General features: G+C 55.4%; 1 protein-coding gene across 4 annotated transcripts in view; it reads right to left on the reverse strand.

Annotated features, from left to right (window-relative positions):
• Positions 1 to 3,840: 3,840 nt before the first annotated feature.
• DEPDC5 (DEP domain containing 5, GATOR1 subcomplex subunit) overlaps positions 3,841 to 21,065 on the reverse strand; it is a 72,459-nt gene continuing 55,234 nt past the window's right edge. For 3 of the 4 annotated variants that reach the window (XM_070385814.1, XM_070385812.1, XM_070385813.1), the window contains 10 exons: positions 18,699 to 18,853; positions 16,121 to 16,198; positions 15,614 to 15,746; positions 14,314 to 14,422; positions 13,177 to 13,401; positions 10,319 to 10,488; positions 9,333 to 9,504; positions 6,923 to 6,983; positions 4,624 to 4,706; positions 3,844 to 4,507 (listed from right to left, as the gene is read on the reverse strand). In XM_070385814.1, the coding sequence (XP_070241915.1) occupies positions 4,215 to 4,507; positions 4,624 to 4,706; positions 6,923 to 6,983; positions 9,333 to 9,504; positions 10,319 to 10,488; positions 13,177 to 13,401; positions 14,314 to 14,422; positions 15,614 to 15,746; positions 16,121 to 16,198; positions 18,699 to 18,853 (1,479 nt within the window). In that variant the 3' untranslated portion in view covers positions 3,844 to 4,214. Of the gene's footprint in view, positions 4,508 to 4,623; positions 4,707 to 6,922; positions 6,984 to 9,332; positions 9,505 to 10,318; positions 10,489 to 13,176; positions 13,402 to 14,313; positions 14,423 to 15,613; positions 15,747 to 16,120; positions 16,199 to 18,698; positions 18,854 to 21,065 lie in introns of all 4 variants that reach the window. The other variant, XM_070385811.1, reaches the window with a different exon arrangement.

Below are 21,065 nucleotides of genomic sequence, written 5' to 3' on the forward strand. Positions count from 1 at the left end.
CTGGATTCCTGGCCCGGCTCAGTCACAATTAGACTAATGACTCCACTTAGGGGGCACCTCCCCCATGCCAGACGCCGCGCCAGTGCTCTTTGTAAGGGCTTGTCAAACCCCTGCAAGGACAATGGACATGTTCCTACTGAAAAGATGAAGAAACTGAGGCGGGGGAGGAGAAAGACTTGCCCAAGGTCCCCCAGCCCTCAACACACCCCTGGAGGATGCACCAAACAGGTAGAACCTTTGTGAAGCCTGCAAGGTCCTGTGTGATCCAGCCTCTGCGACGACATCATCCCCCACTACCCCTGAAGCTTCATTCTGTCACAGGGTCCAAGTCTCCTCCAGCCAGGAGCTCCCCTGTTTACCGTCTCTGCCCTTTGCAAGCCCTGCCATCCACCAGGTCTCCACGGAGGAGCCTCCATGAGCCCCATTCTCAGTCAGGTGTCTGTCAGACCTCGCACAGTGGCCTCTCCATGGCCTTTGGAGCATTTTTCCCACCTATTTTTATTTCATAGTCATCACCATATATATTTGTGTGGCCTTTAATCGTGCCCTTCTCCCTCCTGTATCCACTCAAAGCCTGGCACATAGATGGGTCTTAATGTAATGATGGATGGGAAAGTGGAAGCTGAATGTGTTAACAGTGAATGAGCCAACAAACCACACACACCTCCCTCCTGCAGTGATGGGCTGGCTGTGGCTCTGCCCGGAGACCAACCCCCTTAGAGCCTAAATCATAAAACTGGGTAGAAATAGCATCTTCCAGTCACAGGGATGCTGCCCGAGGCAGCGAGCACAGTGGGAGGTGGACCCCAGCTCCCTGTGTGGGTCCCCACACCAGGCCGGCTCCTCTCTGTCGTCCCCCAGTCTCAGACCCCAGCGGTGCAGCCAGGCGCCCGCTCCTGCAGGAGGCGGTGGTGAGGGGTGGGCCGACTTGCTTCTTGTCTCACAAGGGGAAGTGTGTCCCATTTCACTTCTGCTTTGAGGCAAGACACATCCTTTGTGTTAGACCACCCTGGAGCGTTCTCATCCTCCCAGCACCAACAGCCAACGGCGGCCAGTGCGGTGGCCAGGCCCTGGGGAGCCTGGAACCCAGCCTGCACCCCTGTGTGGGAGTCCAGGCTGGCAGCCCTGTCCTCCCTGCTTCCAGGACGCAGCCGCCCCGCCCTGGCAGCCCCTGTCTGTGGGCTGCTGTCTCCCACGTCTCCACCCTGGGGTGGAGAATCCTGAGTCCAGTCCTTCCTGTGTGTGCGCGCGCGCTCAGTAACCCAGGCAGAGTCCCTCCCGTTCCCTGAGGAGCGGGGGTGGGGGCGGGGGTGCTGTCCTCAGGCCCCAGCACCCGGACAGTGGATGCACACCGGCTTGGAGGGGTCGAGGTTACCTTTCTTCTGCCTTCTTTCCTTCCCTTCCCAACCGGCTGGTGGTAACCTCTGGGCACATTCAAGTCAGAACTTCTGGATGGGCACAACGGCCCTCGCCCAGCTGCCCTGTACAGAATTACGCCCCCTCTTCTATCTGTCGTGCTTTACGCATCTGCTGCCCTCCACCAAGAGCGCAGGGCCACCTTGGTCCAGCTTTGCATAAATGTTGGCTGAACGAATGAATTCAACCCATTCTAAATGAGCACCCATGTGGGGTAGGCACCCGTGTGTGGTGGGCACCCGCAGTGAGGGTACACGGTGAGGGAGATCTGCTCTCTGTTCTCGAAGAGTGTATACACACCTCGAGAGGCAAGCCACAGGTACCACAAAAGGGAAACACAAGAGCCACCCTGAAAACCAAGTCCCAGGTTGCTTATCCAGGCTCCATTCCCATCCCCCCCCCGGATTAGCAACCTGGGATGTGAGACTCCATTCCCACCAAGGCTGCTGAAGGACCGGGAAGGGGGCACCAGCCCTCTCAGCGCTTGGCTTCCTGCCAGCTAAGAAGGGAAGGTCTGGAGTCCCGCAGGCCCCTGGGTTTCACCCAGACTTGAAGCAGAGGAAGGAAGTGCTCAGAGCGCCAGGGCCCTCCGAGAATGGCGCTGCAGCTCCCCTTCTCCTCCCATCCCCATGGGGAAGGGGGCGCCTTTTCGGAACGCGGGTGTGAGGATCCACGGAGAAACAGGTGGCTCTTGCCACAGCCACAGAAGCGGGCAGAGGTCAAATGTATGGGCTGGAGGCACTGAGTTATCAGCACCCGCACATTCCAGGCCAGGCCTGGGGCCAGCCTGAAGGCAGGGGCTGCCTGGAGCGCTTGCAGGCTGACGTCAGGGGCTTCAGGCCAGAGCGGGGCGGGCCTGGGGGAGAGGAAGGGCCCTGCCCACTTCCCACCAGAGCCCACACTGCACCTCGGAGGAAAAGTCAGCTGGCACAGAGGGCCCCCAGGATGGAACGGTGGCTGACACCTGCCTGTCCTAGCTCCCTGGGGAGGGGAGGGGCGCAGGGCAGTGGACGGGGCCCGGCTGGGCTCCGGGTCCCACAGACCTGATTCCAGCTGCAGTCGGTTGTATGGCCTGGGTGTGTGGCCTCGGGGCTCCCACCCTCATCTGGTCGTGACAGCTGTTGACAAGATTACAGGATGGAGAGGCGTGGCGTGTGCTACACTGTGCAGAACACAGGAACGCGAAAGGAATGGTGCCACTATCGTTTCACGCATCTCAGGTCTTCCAGGTAACTGAAGGGGCCTGTAGCCGGTTTCTGCTGCCTTCTCCCCGACTCCCTGCACGTGAGCAGCGCCTCGGTGTCTCAGATGTGTATCGTGTGCTTGTTTCTTGTAGAACCCGAACCTTCCATCTTGTTTTGATGGGTCTCTTCCAACAAACGGGCTTCCCTGGCGGCTCAGACAGTAAAGAATCTGCCTGTAATGCAGGAGACCCGGGTTCCATCCCTGGGTCAGAAAGATCTGGCAGAGAAGGGAATGGCAACCCACTCCAGTATTCTTTTGCCTGGAGAATTCCGTGGACAGAAGAGCCTGGTGGGCTACAGTCTGTGGCGGGTCAGATGAGTCAGACATGACTGACCGACTTTCACTTCACTTTCCTACAAACAGGAGACGGGCTTCTGTGCCTCTCTGATGTAGAACTTGGCAGTGTTGGCCCAGCCTTTGGGGGGGGGTCCTGTGCCTTTGGGGTCCCATACCCTGGGCGGTCCTTGTGGCTCTCCATCTGCCCCTACTGCCATCGAGCCGTCACTTGTCATTCACCCTGCTCCCGAGTCCTCTGCCTTCCGGGGTGCGACCTTTACTCTGCTTTGGTCTGAGAACCAGATTTCCAGGTGGGTTGGGGATGCAGGTGAGGTAAGCGGGAAGAAGCCCAGAGGAGGGGCATGGGGGCAGGGCTTCTCAAATGGACCATCGAGAGCTGGGTCACTTGAGCATCACTTACAGTGCAGAGTCCAGAGCCCCCAAATCAGAATCTCCAAGGGAGGCTGTGGAGCCTGCAATTTAAGGCGCTCCTGGGCACAGGAGCCTTGAGGAACCACAGCTGGGACTAAGGCGGCCCCTTCTGCTCTGAAGCCCCGCGGCCTGAATTCTTGATGCTTCAGTAACGGGATGCATTTCTTTCCCCGCCACGTTTTCCGCATCCCACCCCCATGTGGTTCTTCACCCCAGGCTCATTTCTACATCCGGGAGGCTGACGGGTGCTGCCCAGGTGTACAGGGGGCCTGTGTGCACCCCCTGCCCCTGGTGCAATCACCGAGCTGGGAAACGTCTCCAGAACTCCCAGCCTCGGACCAGCATCCTGTTCCCAGTGGGCGGGAGCAAGGAGGCCCTTCTTTCCCTTCTCAGCTCAGAGACGACTTTCAGCGAAATCATAGCCACACGCCCCAGGTAGATTCTGGAGTCCTCCCCAGCGTCCGCGGCCACGTCATCAGCCTCCAGGGCCCCGGCGACAGGGCGGGGACCGAGATGCTGCCCGGGGCACTTTATTCCTGCTTCTGCTCTGTACAGGTATATACAGCGGTGTGAGCTTATTGTACATTATTTCACAAAATTATACATCCTGTGAGCACTCCTCCTGGGCGGGAAGTGGCAGATCCCACTCTGACAGACTGCGGATGTTCACGGGACCGCCCTCCCGCCCGCTCCCGGGCACAGCGGCTCCTGCAGCTTCCCTCCGGGAAGAGGATGGACGCTGGTGGGGGACAGGCACCCCCACAGCCCCCACCCCCCCGAGCCTGCCCAACTGTCCCCCCTACGAGTCTCACGGGCAGGGGGACGCCAGCCCCAGCCCCGGCCTGTCACGGGGCGCTGGCGTGCATCTTCTCCAGGCAGCTGGCCCAGAAGGCCACCAGCCGGCTGTCGCGGTTGCCACAGAAGTCTGTGAAGTCCTTCAGCAGCCGGTCGGCGAACCTCTCGTCGCCGGTGGCGCTGGAGCGCCAGGTCTTGGTGAGCATGGTGTTGTAGGCCCAGTTGTAGCCCACGCGCTCCTCGCAGAACAGGGTCTGGCTGGCGGAGCTGGTGGAGTTGCGGCGCCGCCGCGGCTGCCCCGAGAACTTGCGCTTGGAGTAGGGCAGCTGCAGGAACACTGTCCCTGCGGGGACAGGGCCGGGTGGCGGTGCCGCCAGGACGGAGGCAGGCAGGGGACCCCGGGCCAGCCCGTGCACACCATCCTACCCCACCCTCCACGCCGCGCCCGGGGCGCCTCACCTGTGACATGGATGTACTGGGGCTTGTTCTCGGCTGGGAAGTTGAAAGCGGACGCAGAATACTTATCTTGAACAAACCCAAACCTAAAGGAAGATCAGCGAGACACGCTGCTGAGGACCTCCTGGGCCGGAGTGTGGCTGACACGACCCTCAGGCAGCCCAGCCTGGGAGAGGGGACCTGGAAAGTATCCCCGTGGAACGTCCCTGTGCTCCTCTCCATCCTCACCGCTTCCCACCCTCCACCCCGCCCACCTTGTCCCCTCTGAGGAGCTGAGAGCCCCTCACCTGCCTGGCCCTCCTTCCTCCAGCCTTCATCCCCCCAGCCACCCCCTTCCATCACACTGGCCCTGCCTCCCTCTCCCCTCCACCACCCCACCCCCAAGACCCTCAGCTCCCCGGGGCAGGCCCTTGTCTTCACTCCACTGAGTTGCCCGGCCTCACTCCCCTTCCTGTCTGGGCTCCTGCACTAAGTGCAGTGTTTCCAATAAAGGCTTCGCACTGAGAAATGCCGCAACCGGAGTCATTTTCCTTAAGGCGAGAAACACATGGGGCCCTGCCTCACTCTGTTCTGGAAACAGGCAGGAGGGGCTGTTTTCCATCCATGGCAGGTTCTGTGCCTGGTTTTTCTATTTCCACGAAGCGCATTCATCACAGCTCTGCCTGCTAAGTGCTGTGGAGGACGTGCTGGCGAGTGCGGCCCCTGCCCTGAGTTGAGGGGTTTATGTAACAAGTGCTGTGAGGAGGCAGCACTAAAGCAGGCACAGTCCTGTCTCCTCTCTGGACTGAGCTCTGGGGAGGTGCTGTGTTGCATCCTGGGCAGAAGCTCCCGGTTTCACAAGGCACCTGATAAGTCTTTGCTGAAGGACGTGTGAAGTCAGATGTGTAGATTAAACCGACCGGCTGCTTGCACCGTGGCTCAGCACCATCAGCCAGTTCCAGCACCTGTGGGCACAGCTCTGGAGCTCGCGCTTCCTCCTCTCAACTTCCCCATCAAGGCTATCTACTCAGCGTGGATCAGCACGACCTGCTGACAAACTCGGCTGGGGTCTTCCTAACAGTAACCACCGTCTCCTGGAGGCTCACTGGGTGACAGGAATGTCAGGGAACCCCGCCAACAACCCGGGAGAACACGAAGGCAGAGCAGCTCAAGACTCCTCGGCCGGATGCTTGGTGGAGGGGTGGGCGGGGCAGAGGTGAACCAGGCCTGTATGCTTCTCGCGTCAAAGTCCTTTCCCACCGACCTCTTCACTCGACTGCCCCGAATCGTACACCCTCCTCCTGAGAGGAGGAAGTCAGGTCCCCGGCACTTATTTCACAGCCTTTACCAGGCATCAAAGACAAGGGCAGAGGAAGATCTAAGGCAGGCCTGGGCCAGTTTGGGTGGAGGAGGCTGAACGGTCTGGACTTCACCTTATGGCTGTGGAGTGTGTGTACAGTGGGGGTGTGTTTGTGCATGATGGGGTGTGTGTGTGCATAGTGGGTGGGGTGTGCATGGTGGGAGTAAGCATGGTGTCTGTGTGCACGGGGTGTGTGTGTGCACGGTGTGTGAGTGTGTACAGTGGGGATGTGTGTTCATGGTATGTGGGGGTGTGTATGCATAGTGGAAGGGGTGTGCACAGTGAGGTCTGTGTGCATGGTGTGCGTATGTGTACAGGGTGTGAGTGTGTGTGTACAGTGTGTGCGTGTGCATGGTGGGTGTGGGTATGCACAGTGGTGTGTGCACGGTGGGTGTCTGTGTGCACGGTGCGGCTGGGACAGCTGAAGGCACCTGAATAAGGTGATATGACCCTAAAAGCAGCACAGGAGGTTTTGATTTTCTATGGTTAACACAAGGAAGCCACTGGACACTGAGCTAGTGACATTCTGGAGACAGAGCTGGACTGGCCTGAGCCTAGGACAGGCCTTCCTTGGTACACATAGTAGGTATCACTAAGTAGCCACTAAATGTATCTATTGCTTGTTAAGTGTTCATTGTCTTCTCAACATGGGTCAAGGGGCTCCTGAAAAATTCTACAGGTTTTCATCTCCTGGCAAGTTTGCCTCTGGGTGGAGGCTGAGGAGACGGCTCTCTGCTCTCCCACCAACACGAATGAGAGGGAATCAGGCCTAAAAAACCGCAGCTCCAGGAACTGGACAGGAGGGCTCATCTCTGGAACCGCAGCAGAGGGACCCGTCGGAGATACGCAGTAAACCTGTCCTTGGTGGACTGGCTCTGTCTCCCAGGAAAGGGGATGGACTAGCTTCACTGTTTGAGACAAACACCGAGGCCTCCCCATGCTTCCTTCTTGCTAGGAACAAACCTGTGTGCGATGGCTTCCTGGAAAAGGTGCATTCGGTCCCAGTATGTTTCTGGTTCAAAGCCTGCAAGGAAAAAAAGAAAAAACACTGAGTTGCTATTCCAAGGTTTGCAATCATCCCTGGGTCCAGCCTCTGTGATCCCTTACTACTCTTGGCAATTCTCCCCCTTTGAGCCCGAGCTCTGCTTTTCCACACCACCAGCTTTCAGAAGGACTGGCCTCCACCCCAAGGAGGGACGTCCTAAAGAGAATGACAGCCCCCAAGCTCCATCAAGGTCTACAGAGGGGAGGAACACAAGTCCTCAGCGACCAGCGTGAGCTGCCAGAACTTGCTATGAGACTCATTCTAATGAAGTCTGTGCCAAAAGCAGAAAGGAGCAGGATATTAAATCCAAGCAAAGGACAAGCTTTAAGTGCATGCTATTTGCTTCCAAGGAGAAAAAAACGATTTACCAATCTTCCAGTTTAGGGGAAACTGAAGCAAATCAATATAAAAATGGTTTTTGGAAAAGTGATCAGCTGGGGAGGGGAGTGGCGTGGGGTAGATGGGTGCCCGCCCCCACCGCCGACTTCATGCTGTGGCCTGGCTGGTGTGAGGAGAGGAGCAGGGCAAGGAGGTGGCAGGGCTGAGGCAGTTGTCACAGGGCAGAGGCCACGGGCTGGGGCTGCCCTTAGGGTCAGCGTGCTGAGTGCTAGAGCAGCAACCACTCAACACGGCATCCCAGAGGCCAGGGGCGCCTGCAGGGGCTTGACTGCTCTTTCCTTCTTTGGAATTTTATATGTACGATAGATGTGAGGATTCTGGGTAACCAAAGAGAAAAAAAAAAAAGATGTTGGCTTTAATTGGTAAATACAAGACACAGCATGTTCTCGTCATGTTTTTAAGATGTTGAATTCCTTATTAGAAAGGGAGAGGACAGGAGCAGAGATGGCACAGAAGCAAGAAAATCGATTTTCAGATTCAAGTCCTTATTCCTTTCAACTAGGATGCCTTTCTTTCAGCTGTAACCATGGCAACCAACAGAGGATGCTGGTCTTGCAGACTGGGTTACAACTGGCAGGGAGAACCATCAGCTCATACAGCAATGTCCTCTGGGGCCAGCCCTGTGAGCACTCCTGCCCAGTTACAGCGAAGGTGGGAGACCCCAGAAGAGTCTTTGGATGGTGTGGGTGAAGATCTCGCCTTCTCCGCAGCACATTAACAACAGCAGTAGGAGGCAGTGCCTGGCTTAAAGTCATCAGACACGGATATAAACATCTGGCATTTCAGGAGTGCAGAAAACGGTCCCTCTGCAGCCATACCACAGGAGGAAACAAGAGCGTAGGGGGTCGGGGGAACTCATAAACTCTAAGGATCACGGGATCTATGGCCTCCAGGGGTCATGCAGCTCGCCTGGATCCCCAACTACTGCTTAAAATGCTGTGTCTGTACAAAAATGTCTTCCAAAATGTAAAAAACATACAGATGTACCTTCAGAACAAAAGCTTTTTGCACCCCGGCATGGGGGTGGGGGAGAACGGTTCTCTGCCACCAAGTACGCCACAGACTCATGAGAACTCAGGGAAAAGCACCTCCTTTGCCTCAAAGGTTTCTTCTTCCACACTGATAATTTCTACACCTAGGAAGCTAAAGGGCTCGGATCACCAGCAGCGACTCCAGCTTTTCCTTATAAAAAGGTCACCTGTGAGCTTATGGGACGCTTTGCAGGAGCTAAGAATATGCTCACTGCAGTGTGCTTGGTGGTGAAAAGTCCGTGCCGTGTGAACGCAGCTCACCCCTCGATCTGTGCACACCTGCCCCTGGAGTCAGGCAGGCAAGGCTGGCCCCGTGGGCTCAGTTCTGGGGGAGGGCTGGGACCAGGGGCCCCTCGTCCTCCTTCTGCTCTGCCTTCCTGTGCCGTGGGACTGGAGCCCTCCGGGTGCTGAGGCGCCTCAGCCGTGCACACAGCGCACCGTGTCCCGCTCTGCTTTCTGAGCCTCCCCTCTCCAGCCCTGCTGCGTGGAGCAGCAGGTGCAAGCCTCCCGTGCGGCTCAGCTTCCTGCCACCCACGCCAGTCAGGCTGGAGCGGAGAGAGGAGGGCACGGGAGAGCCCAAACAGCAGCGCCCCTCCTACCCACCATGCTCCCCCGGCCACACGAGGGTCTCCCTGAGCTGGCAAGGCAGCTCTGGCCAGCCCCATTTGAGAAACAAGGCCATGTGAGGCTCAGAGACATTAGGTGACTTGTCCAGGGCTGGCCAGCCACTAAGTGAAGAAACCAGGATTAAACGCTGGTCCCTCACCAGAAGCCCCTTCTTTTCACCACCCACGAAAAGCTGAGCTCCCTCCTGGCGCCTCGGGAGGCAACCCTGGCGGGTGGGGCGGGGGGCGGGCTCTGTGCAGGTGACAGCCCTCGGGAGGCGGGTGTCTCTTACCGTCAAACAGGTGCTCGCTGCCCTCCTTGAGCAGGCAGCTGACGTTGAGTGGGATGAACAGCTGGGCCCGGAGCGGGTCGCCGTACAGGTAACTGGGCAGAGCAAAGGGCCCCTCCAAAACCGGCACCAACAAAAAGCCACAGGAGGTGGCCTTGCGGTGCCAACCTTGGACCTGGTGGGAAGCACAGAAGCACAGTTTCCGGTTATGCACAACTTTTTTTTTCCTGTACCAAGCAGCACACAGAATCTTAGCTTTCCAGACCAGGGATCAAACCCGAGCCCCCCTGCAGTGGAAGTACTGAGTCTTAACCACTGGACTTGCCAGGGAAATCCCACATATGTTAACATTGTTTTAAGAAATAACGTTATTTTAAAAAACCTTCCCCCCAAAACGAGGCAAAACCAATTAAAAAAAAAAAAGAGGCCGACTTATTTATACAGAAGATACATAGGTGACAGGAAATTCTCAGAACATTATCTGTTAAAAAAAAAAAGTGACAGGGCCTCTACCTGCACAGAATGTCTCCACGGTACCAGTGAAGTGTCAGGGCAGCAGATGGAAGTTCCAGAGAACGGGGGGAGGGTGGGAGAGAGCGTTACTTTTTGCTCTACACCAGGGATTCTCAACTGGGGCAATGCCCCCCTCCCTGGGGACACTAGCAAAATCTGGAGACATTTTTGGTTGACACAGGAGGGGGTGCCACTGTGGGCAGAGACCAGGGATGCTGTTGGTCTCTACATCCTATAGTGCACAGGCCAGGTCCCCTACTCCTGACAGAACAACCCATCCTACATGTCAGGAGCCCAAGGCTCAGACACCCCCTGATCTACACCTTTTCTGACTGTTTTGAGTTTTTCACAGTGTTTAATTTTTTGAGAGAGGCTATTGCAATGGTCCAGGTGAAGGTAACAGGAGCCTGAACTGAAAACAGTTGTTTAAGGGATGAGAATCCCTACACAGGCCCGACCACACACAGGGGGCTCACCATCTCAAAGAGCACGGCGGCGGTCACAGCCATCCAGTGCAGCTTGATCTCGAAGGCCGCGTTCAGAGAGAAGTTGCCGTGGTAGTAACAGCTGCACCACTCCAGCCGGTCCGTGCGGTTGTTCACGTCCACGTCCAGGGTCACGGTCCTCTGCTCCGGGACAGTGGCGGCTACGTCAGCGTGCAGGCGGTGGGGCGCCCGGGGAGGGAAAGGAAGGCAGGGGGTGAGGAGGAGGAGCAAACAGCCAAGCACATCGACGTGAAACTGCAGGGCCTAGACGCTTCCTGGAGATCGTCTAGTCCAGGGCTCGGCCAATGTTTGCTATGAAGGTCCAGGGAGCAAGTGTTTTAGGTTGTGCAGCTATAAAGTCTCTGTTCTCACTACTCAATGCTGCTGTTAAGAGTGCAAAAGCAGCCAGACATTACCTAAATGAATGAGCACACTGTGTTCCAATAAAACTTTATTTACAAAAACAGATAGATTTTTAGGGCAGTGAGACTACTCTGTGTGATACTATAATGGTGAGTGCTGTTGCGCTGTGCTAAGTTGCTTTGGTCACGTCCAACTCTTTGCGACCCTTTGGACTGTGGACTATAGGCCGCTAGGCTCCTCTGTCCATGGGATCCTCCAGGCACAAACACTGGAATGAGTGGGCCTGCCCTGCTCCAGGGGCTCTCCCTGACTCGAGGACAGAACCCGCATCTCCTATGTCTCCTGCATTGGAAGCAGGGTCTTACCACTAGTGCCACCCGGGAAGCCCCATAATGGTGAGTACGTGTCGTTACACATTTGTCTAAACCCATAAAAGGCAGAACACCCAGAGCAGACTTTAAGGGAAACCATGGACCTGGTTGATAATGATGTGCTGGTGCAGGGCCATTGACTGTAACAAACGTCCCCCTTCAGTGGGATATGTCGATGGCGGGGAGGCAGGGGCGGGCAGGGAGTATACAGAAGCTCTGTGCTTTCTGCTCAGTTTTGCTGTGAACCTAAAAGTGCTCTAAAACCAAAGTTATTCTAAAACAAACAAATGATCAAATAGGCCTGTTTGTTCATAGCTTGCCTCCTCTAATCTAATCCAGCCCCGGATCTACAGATGAGGAAATAGCAGCCCATGGAGGGGAACTGCCCTGGTCAAGATCAGAGTCAGAACCTGAGCCAGGCTAAGCCCCAGATCTTCCGATTCCAGAGACCAAGCAGCCTAGACCAGAGTGAGGAGGAGGTGTTGCTTTTTGGTTTCAACCCAGGAAGGCAATAGTTCTATCATCTTTTCTCAAGAAATGGAAACTCTTACTGAAATCTAACGCTCTGTCCCAGGCTTCCCAAGTGGCCCTAGTGGTAAAGAACCCTCCTCAATGCTGGAGACACAGGTTCGATCCCTGCGTTGGGAAGACCCCTCTGGAGAAGAAAATGGCAACCCACTTTAATATTCTTGACTGGAGAATCCCCACGGACAGAGGAGCCTCGTGGGTCACAGTCCATGGTGTTGCAAAGAGTCAGACATAAAGGAGCAGACATATGCAATGCCCTGTCCCAATGACTGGGTGCTGCCCACTGATGCCAGGTCAGCACCAAAGTAGCTCATCTGATCTGGGCTCCTGCTCACAAATCCTTCTCAGCCAAGATGGGTGTTGTAGAGACAGGTCAGACGTAGAGTTCCTGACCAAAGGCCTGAAGCTGGCTCGGAAGTAAACAAAAGCCAGGGCTCCACTCTGTCTTTCTGGGTGAGGCCGGACCTGGGGCTTCTATAAACTGAGATCAGTCCCGTTTCCTCCCTCCCCCTCGAATCCAGTGGCATTTCTCCATGGGCAGCAGCCCACTGTAACAATCATGCGAGGTCCTGAAATAGTAAGAGTATTTTCCCAGAAAATGTGCACGTGAAAGATTCTGCCTGGTTTCAGAATTATTGAACCCCTGACGCCCAGGGTGTTCCTGAAGAAACTGTCAAGAACCAAAACAATAACACTTCTCCCAGAAGCAGAAACCCTAACAAAGGAGTAAGTGCAACACACGGGGCCCTGCACCCATGCCTGGGGGGCCATGGTGATGGGCGGTGCCCTGCCCCTACGTCTCACACAGGGCACTGGCCATGCTGGCTCTGAGTGACTCTGACAATCTGGAAACCAGCAAGGTTTCCATCCCACCAGCCAGGCAAGAACTCAAGTTAGCCGAGCACTTCCAGGCTGACCAGGTAGAAAGAGGAATTTCACTGGAGTCTGGCCTGTGTTATGTTTGTTCCCCTCCTTCTGCGGGGTTTTCGGGGTCACTCCAACCTGCCTGTGAGGGGAATCTCATGACACCTTGCCTAGAACTCATATCTCAACTCATCAGTCTGGTTCTCATAATCAGGTCACCACCATTCAATAAGCACGTATTCACCCCACCTTAGGGAAGAGTCCTGGGGTGCATGCCCTAAGGTAAGCACATTTAGTGGGGAGGACAGACGGGAGGTCCATGCTCAGAGTGAGTGCCTGGAATGGACCACCCCTGAGACCCCTTCCTCTTCTGAGGTCCTGAGATACTCTGGTGTGGGGACAGCCTCTGGCAGGGGTTAAACCAACAGAGAATAGTCACTCACAGCCTCTGTGTCCTGACCCCCTGGGAAAAGTGACCACACTGTCCGTCTGGTCCATGCAGGACTAGCACCAGGCCCTGATCTGACGACTGCTGAGCCCTGTTGGTTGGCTGGGGCAGTAATGCACGTGCCCCACTCAGCCGGTGGAAGCTGCACAGAAGCCCGCAGCGTTGACAGTCACAGCATGACAGCCACGGTGGCCCTAACCCTGGTTCCCACGGCATTGCCCTTCTGGCTGGCTACCCGCCAGCACTCCCCGGGCCCCACCGGCCCAAGCACCTACCCAAGAGCGCGGCGGCCTGGCTGCGGCCCCCAAAGCTGCGGCTGAAGGAGCTGTGCCTGCTGGCGTAGGAGGCTGGCCGGCTGGGCAGCCAGGGCAGCAGGAAGGCGGGGATCTCCGAGTGCAGGAGCTCCTCCGCCACGAAGGCCACCTCGAACCACTTGCGCTGGAAGCTGGCGAAGTCGTCCACTGCCGTCGTGTGCCAGGTGGTGGGCTGCTGCACAGCCACTGCGGAGGGCGGTGGGGGGGCCCTCAGCACGGGTGCCTGTGTTCTCACCGATTCACGCCTGACGCAGTGAATCTGAAAACACAGCGCTAGGAAGCCAGCCATGAAAGGCTGTGGAGGGCGTGAAGCCTCTTGGGTAGAAATGTTCAGAATGGGGCAGCCTTTAGAGACAGACAGCTGACTAGTGGCCAGGGCCTGAGCGAGGCGGAGTTTGGGAGGGAGCACCCGTGAGAATGGGGTTTCCCTTTAGGGTGATGAAAAGGTCATGGAAGTAGACAGAGGTGGTGGCTACGCGACACTGTGAGCCCTGTGTGCCACTGAACTGTCCCCTTTAAAATGCTTAGTTTGGGGGAACTTCCCAGTGGTCCAGTGGTTAGGCACTTTCACAGTGGTGGTCCTAGGTTCAACCCTTGATCGAGGAACCAAGACACCACAAGCCACGTGGCATGACCGAAAAAAAAAAAAAGGCAAAAATAAATAAAATGTTTAGTTTCATGTCACGTGACCTCTATTTCAATTAAAAAACTATTTTATCCTCCGCTGATGCTCAAGTAAGTACAGATGCTCAGGGAGGTTGACAGGTCCATCAACAGAGGGGACAGCATCACACAAGGAGCCTGAGAAGCCCTGTAGTTGGGGGGGCGCGTTGCCAGGAAGAGTTGACTCACTGGAGAAGACTCTGATGCTGGGAGGGATTGGGGGCAGGAGGAGAAGGGGACGACAGAGGATGAGATGGCTGGATGGCATCACTGACTCGATGGACGTGAGTCTCAGTGAACTCCGGGAGTTGGTGATGGACAGGGAGGCCTGGTGTGCTTCGATTCATGGGGTCGCAGAGAGTCGGACACGATTGAGCGACTGATCTGATCTGATTGCCAGGAAATACCTGCTTCGTAGGCAATAGTCAGCCTCACCTCGCTCAGGATCTCTGTCCATCACGATCTTGTAGAAATAGAAGCCGTAGATGAAGGTCCGCCAGGCTTCACCAGAGGCGTGTGTAATGAGCTGCTCTTCCAGCATTTTCTAGAAGGAGAGTCAGCAAAACTCTGAAATTCCTGCAGGGGAACCCCTCAGACCCCACTCTCCTGCCATCAGCTATATCGGTGGCACTATGTTAAACGCTGTGCCTGATACAGATGACGCTATAAAATGCAAACGCATAATACAGTGTCATTAGGTATTTCAAACACAGACAAGTACAAAGAAAACCCAGGCCATACCATCAGCCACCTTCGACTAATTTAACTTTTTGCTGCTGCTACACTGCTAAGTCACTTCAGTCGTGTCCAACTCTGTGTGACCCCATAGACGGCAGCCCACCAGGCTCCCCCGTCCCTGGGATACTCCAGGCAAGAACACTGGAGTGGGTTGCCATTTCCTTCGCCAGTGCATGAAAGTGAAAAATCAAAGTGAAGTCGCTCAGTTGTGTCTGACCCTCAGCGACCCCATGGACTGCAGCCTACCAGGCTCCTCTGTCCATGGGATTTTCCAGGCAGGAGTACTGGAGTAGAGTGCCATTGCCTTCTCTAGACTTAAAGAGATTTTTGTTTAAGATCCCACAAGCCATGCAGCGTAGCCAAAGAAAACTAAACAAAACTTTAAAATCTCTATGGATTCTCCCATGTCTCACTCCCTTCTTCTCTATCCAGAAATAAATGGTTAGTGTAATGTAATTCTCATGTATGTTTTTAATAATTTCATTATATGGACACATATCAATCAAACGTCACTGATTCTCCATGGGGGCCTCTGTGTGGACAGGACAGTGTGCGCTGACCTTTCCCTTGCCCACTTCTCGAGTTTAATCCCAGCTCCGAACGATGTCATTAAATTCTGCAAGGGCTGGCTCAGTGCCTACCACGTGCCAAGCAATACTCGGGCACCGGTGTCGTGGAAACACATGGTCGGAGCTGCCCTGTTCTCAAAGGGCCCGGTCAGGGCGAAGGATGAATGAGATGCAGACAGACCACACTCGGCTGTGCCCGGCGCTCTGGGAAGAGCAGAGAGCCAGGAAGGCGCTGAGGCAGAGAGAAGGCTTTGCCTGGGCACTTTTCACTGGGACTCCCCTCCGAGGGTCAGAAGTATAGATTCTGCCCAAAACACCTCAGTGCACACGGCAGATCCTGCCTAACGTTTAAGTCAGGTATAGAAGTGCCTTTCAAAGCAAGATGGGCCCGTGAGGCATCGGTCAGCACCCCCCGCCCCTGGTCTCACCTGCATGATGTCGATGGCCATGGCCTGCGTCTGTACCCCCTCCACGTTGTTCACCAGCCAGTGCACCACCTCCGCGCTGATGAAGCAGCTTGGTGAGAGGCCCTTCTGCTCAGGGAGCAGCTGGACACCTGTCCTGAGTTCCAAGGAGGCAACAAGGAGAGAGAGAAGGTAAAAAAAGAAGAGACTCCCCCACTGAAGTGAGGACCCTCACAGTGCAATCTCTCCCCACTCTTCCCAGACCCAGAGAAATCCCTGTGGCGGGACAAGAAGGTGTGACGGGGGAAAGGAGAAGGGGGAGGGGAAGACCTGGCCTTCAGAATACCTGTGACTCAACCACTGTAGTCCCTGCTTTACAAACAAGGTAACAGGGCTCAGAGAGGTCAAGTAACTTGCCCAAGGCCACACAGCTGTTGAGGAGTCAGGTATAAACCCACCAAACTGCACTGCCTGAGCAGCACCCTGGCTCACGCCATGGGATCCTCTGACCCCCTGCATTCAGCCACTTACGAGGGGTGCTTCATGGCCTCCAGGATCTCCACCAGGGTGGAGGAAGATGTCAGAGAGCTGGCCACCAGTTGCTGAGCGCTGCAAACAGAGAAGGAAGCCAGGATGATCTGGACACTGAAGACACTGAAGCAAAGTATGGACAGCTACATCCTGGGGGTATCTCAGCGGGGCTATCCTGCTTCCAAAGCGCGTGTGTGTGTGTTAGTCACTCAGTCATGTCCAGCTCTTTACGACCCCATTTACTGTAGCCCACCAAGCTCCTCTGTCCATGGAATTCTCCAGGCAGGAACACTGGACTGGGTTGCCATTTCCTTCTCCAGGAGATCGTCCTAACCCAGGGATTAAACACCGCAGGCAGATTCCTTTCCATCTGAGCCACAAGGGAAGCCCTTTCCAAAGAAGTGTGTGTGTGTGTGTGTGTGTGTGTGTGTATATATATATGTATTTAAACCCCATCCTTGGGTCCCCGTGTCCCCCAGGGACTATATATGACATCGTGGCTGCCCTCAAGCTGGGCTGGTTGGGCTGATCTGATAAACCTATTTGTGGGGCAGAAACAGAGACTCAGACCCACAGAACAGACTTACAGACCCAGCGGGGGCAGAAGAGGGTGGGATGAATTGAGACAGTAGCACTGAAATATACACAGTACCACATGTGAAATATTTAGTTAGCTAAAGGGCAGGTGCTCTGTCACACAGAAGGCTCAACCCGGTGCTCTTCGACAATCTAGAGGGGTGGGGTGGGAGGGAGCTTCAGGAGGGAGGGGACCTGGGTACACCTATGATGACTCACGTGGCTGCAGGGCAGAGACCAACATGACACTGTAAAGCAGTTACAGATAGTTATCCTCCAATTAAACAAATTTATTAAAAAAAAAAAAAGAATTCAAAGTGGTTTTGTGTCCTAACTTGCTTCCTTTAACAAGCATCTCCCCTTTGAATAATCTATGTCAGGCCCGACCACTTCCAAGATATTTCCCTGGAGGGAAGCTCTGGGCCTCCCACACACCACATCCTTCTTCCCTGGTGCCTCAGGGGTAAAGAATCTGCCCACAGTGTGGGAGCTGCAGGAGACGAGGGTTCGATCCCTGGGCTGGGAAGATCCCTTGGAGGAGGGCATGGCAACCCACTTCAGTATTCTTGCCTGGAGAATCCCCACAGATAGAGGAGAGCCTGGTGGGCTACAGTCCACGGGGTCGCAGAGTTGGACACGACTGAGCAACTCAGCACACACAGAAGCACCAGGTACTGTGGTCAGAGCATGGGGGCCAGAATCCCACAGTCATCACCACCAGTGGGAGGGCCTCTGGTTTCGCTTGGCTTCAGTTTCCCCATCTATAAGCTGGGGAGGACACTGTTCCTGTCCTCCAGGGTTGCTGAGGGGTTAACGTGTGTAAAATACTGAGCATGGACTGACACCCACCAAGTCCAAAGCGGTCAAAGATTCTAAACACAACAGTAACAGCCACCCTTTTGAACTTGGAGACGTGGAAGATGCTGGTGAAGGGGACTTCCCTGGCAGTCCAGTAGTTAAGACTCCGAGCTTTCAATGTATGAGGCACAGGTTCAATCCCTGGTTGGGGAACCGAGATCCCACATGCCACATGGCATGGCCAAAAAAAACAACTGGTGAAGGTCAAAGAGCCAGGAGGCATCAAGGGTCCACATTTGAATCCCATCTGCCTGCTCCCAGTGCCCAGAGCTTTCCATCACCTGCTGCGCGAGCTCTTCCCTGACGATATGACGGATCATAAAGATGCTGAATACTCAGCAACTGAACCCAGGTCCCTGGGCACAGGACACACAGGCACGGGTCACACCAAACCTGGGGCTTATCCGGAAGCTCCTTAACCCCCGCCCCCTCCCCGGGCACCCGTCTTGGTCTCCTCTTCCTACTCGGTGGGTCCAGGACCCACCAGAGCATTTCAGAACCTCAGGGGTTAAAGGAGCCTTTAAAGAAAGACCCTGGAAGTGAACTTCCTTCCGATGCCTGAGTCCCTGTGACAAGCGTTTGGACAGAGGCCACCCCGTCGTGTGAACATCATCAGCGGCAGAGCCTGGTTCCCTGAGGCAGGACCAGCTGCCTGGGGCTCTCTGCCATGAGATGGAGTGTGTTCTCTGTAATTCAGCCAGGCGTTCTGACTCGTGTAGGTCCCGGCCTTCTCCAGGCTAGACATTCCCAGTTCCTCTTCCAAAAGCAGAAGAGAACCTGCTGTTCTACCCTCGTGAGCGACAAGGAAGCAGAAACGTGCATGCCTTTCCTGTGCCCCGGAGCTGAAGCGTCCACCAGGCTTGGTGGGGACGTGGACCTAGAGACACGAGAGGCCGGACGAGCCCAGATCCCACACAGCACCTGATGCCGTGGTGTCTCTACAGGAGCCTGTGAGGAGGGCAGGGCACAGACCACCAGCCCTGTCGGAAGGTGCCGGTGAGGACTGACTGGTCTGCGCTCCCAGACATAACTCGTAGCCGAGTTAGAACTCCGGCCCGAGATCTAGACCCCCGGCCTCTGCGGCCTCTGTGGTCAGAGCATCCCCACCTCCCAGGAGCACAAGTGTGGTCTTCCTGAGGCTCACCCACTATCGCTGGAGTTTGCGGAGGGGAAGCCCTGTTCCCCCAAGCTCTGCAAGTTCCCGAAGGTCTGGCTGTTGCCCCTGTCCACGGACTGGCCTGTGCTCACCCCCAAGCTGCTGCCGTCCAGCACCGGGGCGGCCGTCTGGTCCAGAGACACCTGCAGGAGATTTAAAAGTTAATGCCAGAACCCAAAAACCTTTCAGGCTGTTCACATGTACGGTCCTTCTTGTCCCTCTCCTTCCCAGTCCCCGCTGGTCCCCGGGGGAAGAGTTAAAGCGTGCAGGGACCACCCCCCACCAGGCGTGCACCCCCTTCCATCAGAGTAGGGGGAGTTCCTGCACCCCAAACCGAGGCCATGGGAGGCCACTGTGCACAGCGAACCCCCCAGACCAGCACCTGACTCAAGCCACAAGGTGTGCACTGAAAAAACCCCGGAGGAGGAGTGAGGAAGCTGGTGTCCCCCCAGGGCTGGGAGGAGGGAGACAGCACAGAGACAAGCAGCTCTGACCCCCAGCCCTATCCTCCTCGCCCATGTCCGTCCCGGGTGCGGACAGTCTTCTTGTTTATCCAGGTTCACACCTCAGGCACACCTGAAGCCCCCTTCTCCCGCTTCACCCCTAAGGAGAGGCCTCGTCCTGTGGCCTCCCCTCCACTGACTCCCAGAGCCCACCAGATCTGCCCATGAACCCCCCGGCTCCCACTGACCCCACCCCACACACACCCTACCTGCGAGCACTCCAGCTTCACCCTCCTAAAGGACAATTCTCACCCCATCACTCTGTTACCCTGATATCTTTCCAGTCTCCCCACAAGCTATTGGACTGAGACCCGACTCGCAGAACTGGGGGCTTCCGCACACACACCCCCACACCCACGGCTGCATTTCCAGCAGAGTCAACCCTGGTGTTCAATCCTGTCTGTGTGCCCCGCCGGGACGCCCTTCCCCACCAATGTGGGCTACAAATGCTGTGTTCCAAGTGCTGCTCCCTTAGTGAGACGCTCCCTGACTCACTCTGCTCCCCAAACAGAAATCTCCTTCTCTACTTTCAGTCTCGGACCCTCGCCTGGGGCTGGCACGTTCTGCTTCCTGTCATGGTTTTCTGTCTCATTCCCTTTAAACAGCCTGACGGGCAGGACGATGACCCGCCCACCTAGAGAGGCTGCACGGGACAGCTGACGTCTGGAGAGAACGGCAAGCCTTCAAGAGCGCTTCTGGCAAGATACAAGATGCCTGGCCTCTCTCACACGGGGTTCTCGAGTACTTCCAGAAGAAGAGTATCAGATACTCTATTAGATGATAAAAAAAATATCACTCCTAAATAAAAGAGAGCGTCTCAACCACGGTACTGCTGCCATTAGGGGTCAGATAAGCCTTTGTTGTGGGAACTTCCCAGCTGGCTCAGCGGTAGAGAACCCACCTGTAATGCAGGTTTAATTCCTAAGCCGGAAAGATCCCTTGAAGGAAGAAATGGCAACCCACTCCGGTATTCTTGCCTGAAGAATCCCATTGTCAGAGGAGCCTGGCGGGCTACAGCCTTGGGGTCACAAGAGTGCCTGAGCGCCCATGAAGCCTTTGTTGTGGGGACTGCCGGGTGCACTGTGGGCGCTCAGCAGCATCCCTGGCTTCTGCTCACCAGACGCTAACCACGACCCCCTTATCATCTCCCTCTGCTCCAGCTGTGACAGAAATGCCTCCAGGTATTACCAAAGGTCCCCTGGGAGACAAAGTTATCCCTGGTTCTGAAAGAACCAGTGTGCTCTTCTACATCAGGCTCAATGAATTGCCAAAAAAAAAAAAAAAAAAAGGACCACATAGACTTTGCCAGCCCCATAAATACACAAAGAAACGCAGCAAGAGGCAGCTTGCAATTACCAACCACCATCTGCCCTCAACCAGCAAGACTTAGGAAGAGGTTTCATGCCATGAAACTAAGTTAGAAGCTAATGGAGGGGACCAGACCCAGCTCTCTGGCACAGGTGCCCCTTCTGGGCCTCTCTGTGGGTTATCTCTTGTCTATCGCTCCTGAGTCAGAACCCCACCACCAGCCCACACAAGGATGTGGTTAAAGAGTTATCTTCTAAATCAGAAGTTGGCAAATATCTTCTGTCAAGGACCAGATGGTAATTATTTTAGGCTTTTTGGGCTATAAGCCCTGTTCAAACTGCTCAACTCTGCATGAAAAAGCACAAAAGCAACCATCAATGATGTGAATGAAGGGGTGTGGCTGTGTTTCGATAAAACTTTATTGACAAAAGCAGATGGTGGGCCAGACTAGTGTTTGTATGATTACATGGTTAATCAGTATAAAATAACAAGTTAAAAAAGATAAAACTTCCCCTGCCCTTATGACGCTTACCAGGAAAAAAAA

Source organism: Bos mutus, chromosome 17, assembly GCF_027580195.1.
Source record: "Bos mutus isolate GX-2022 chromosome 17, NWIPB_WYAK_1.1, whole genome shotgun sequence".
In the NCBI taxonomy this organism is placed as follows: domain Eukaryota; kingdom Metazoa; phylum Chordata; class Mammalia; order Artiodactyla; family Bovidae; genus Bos; species Bos mutus.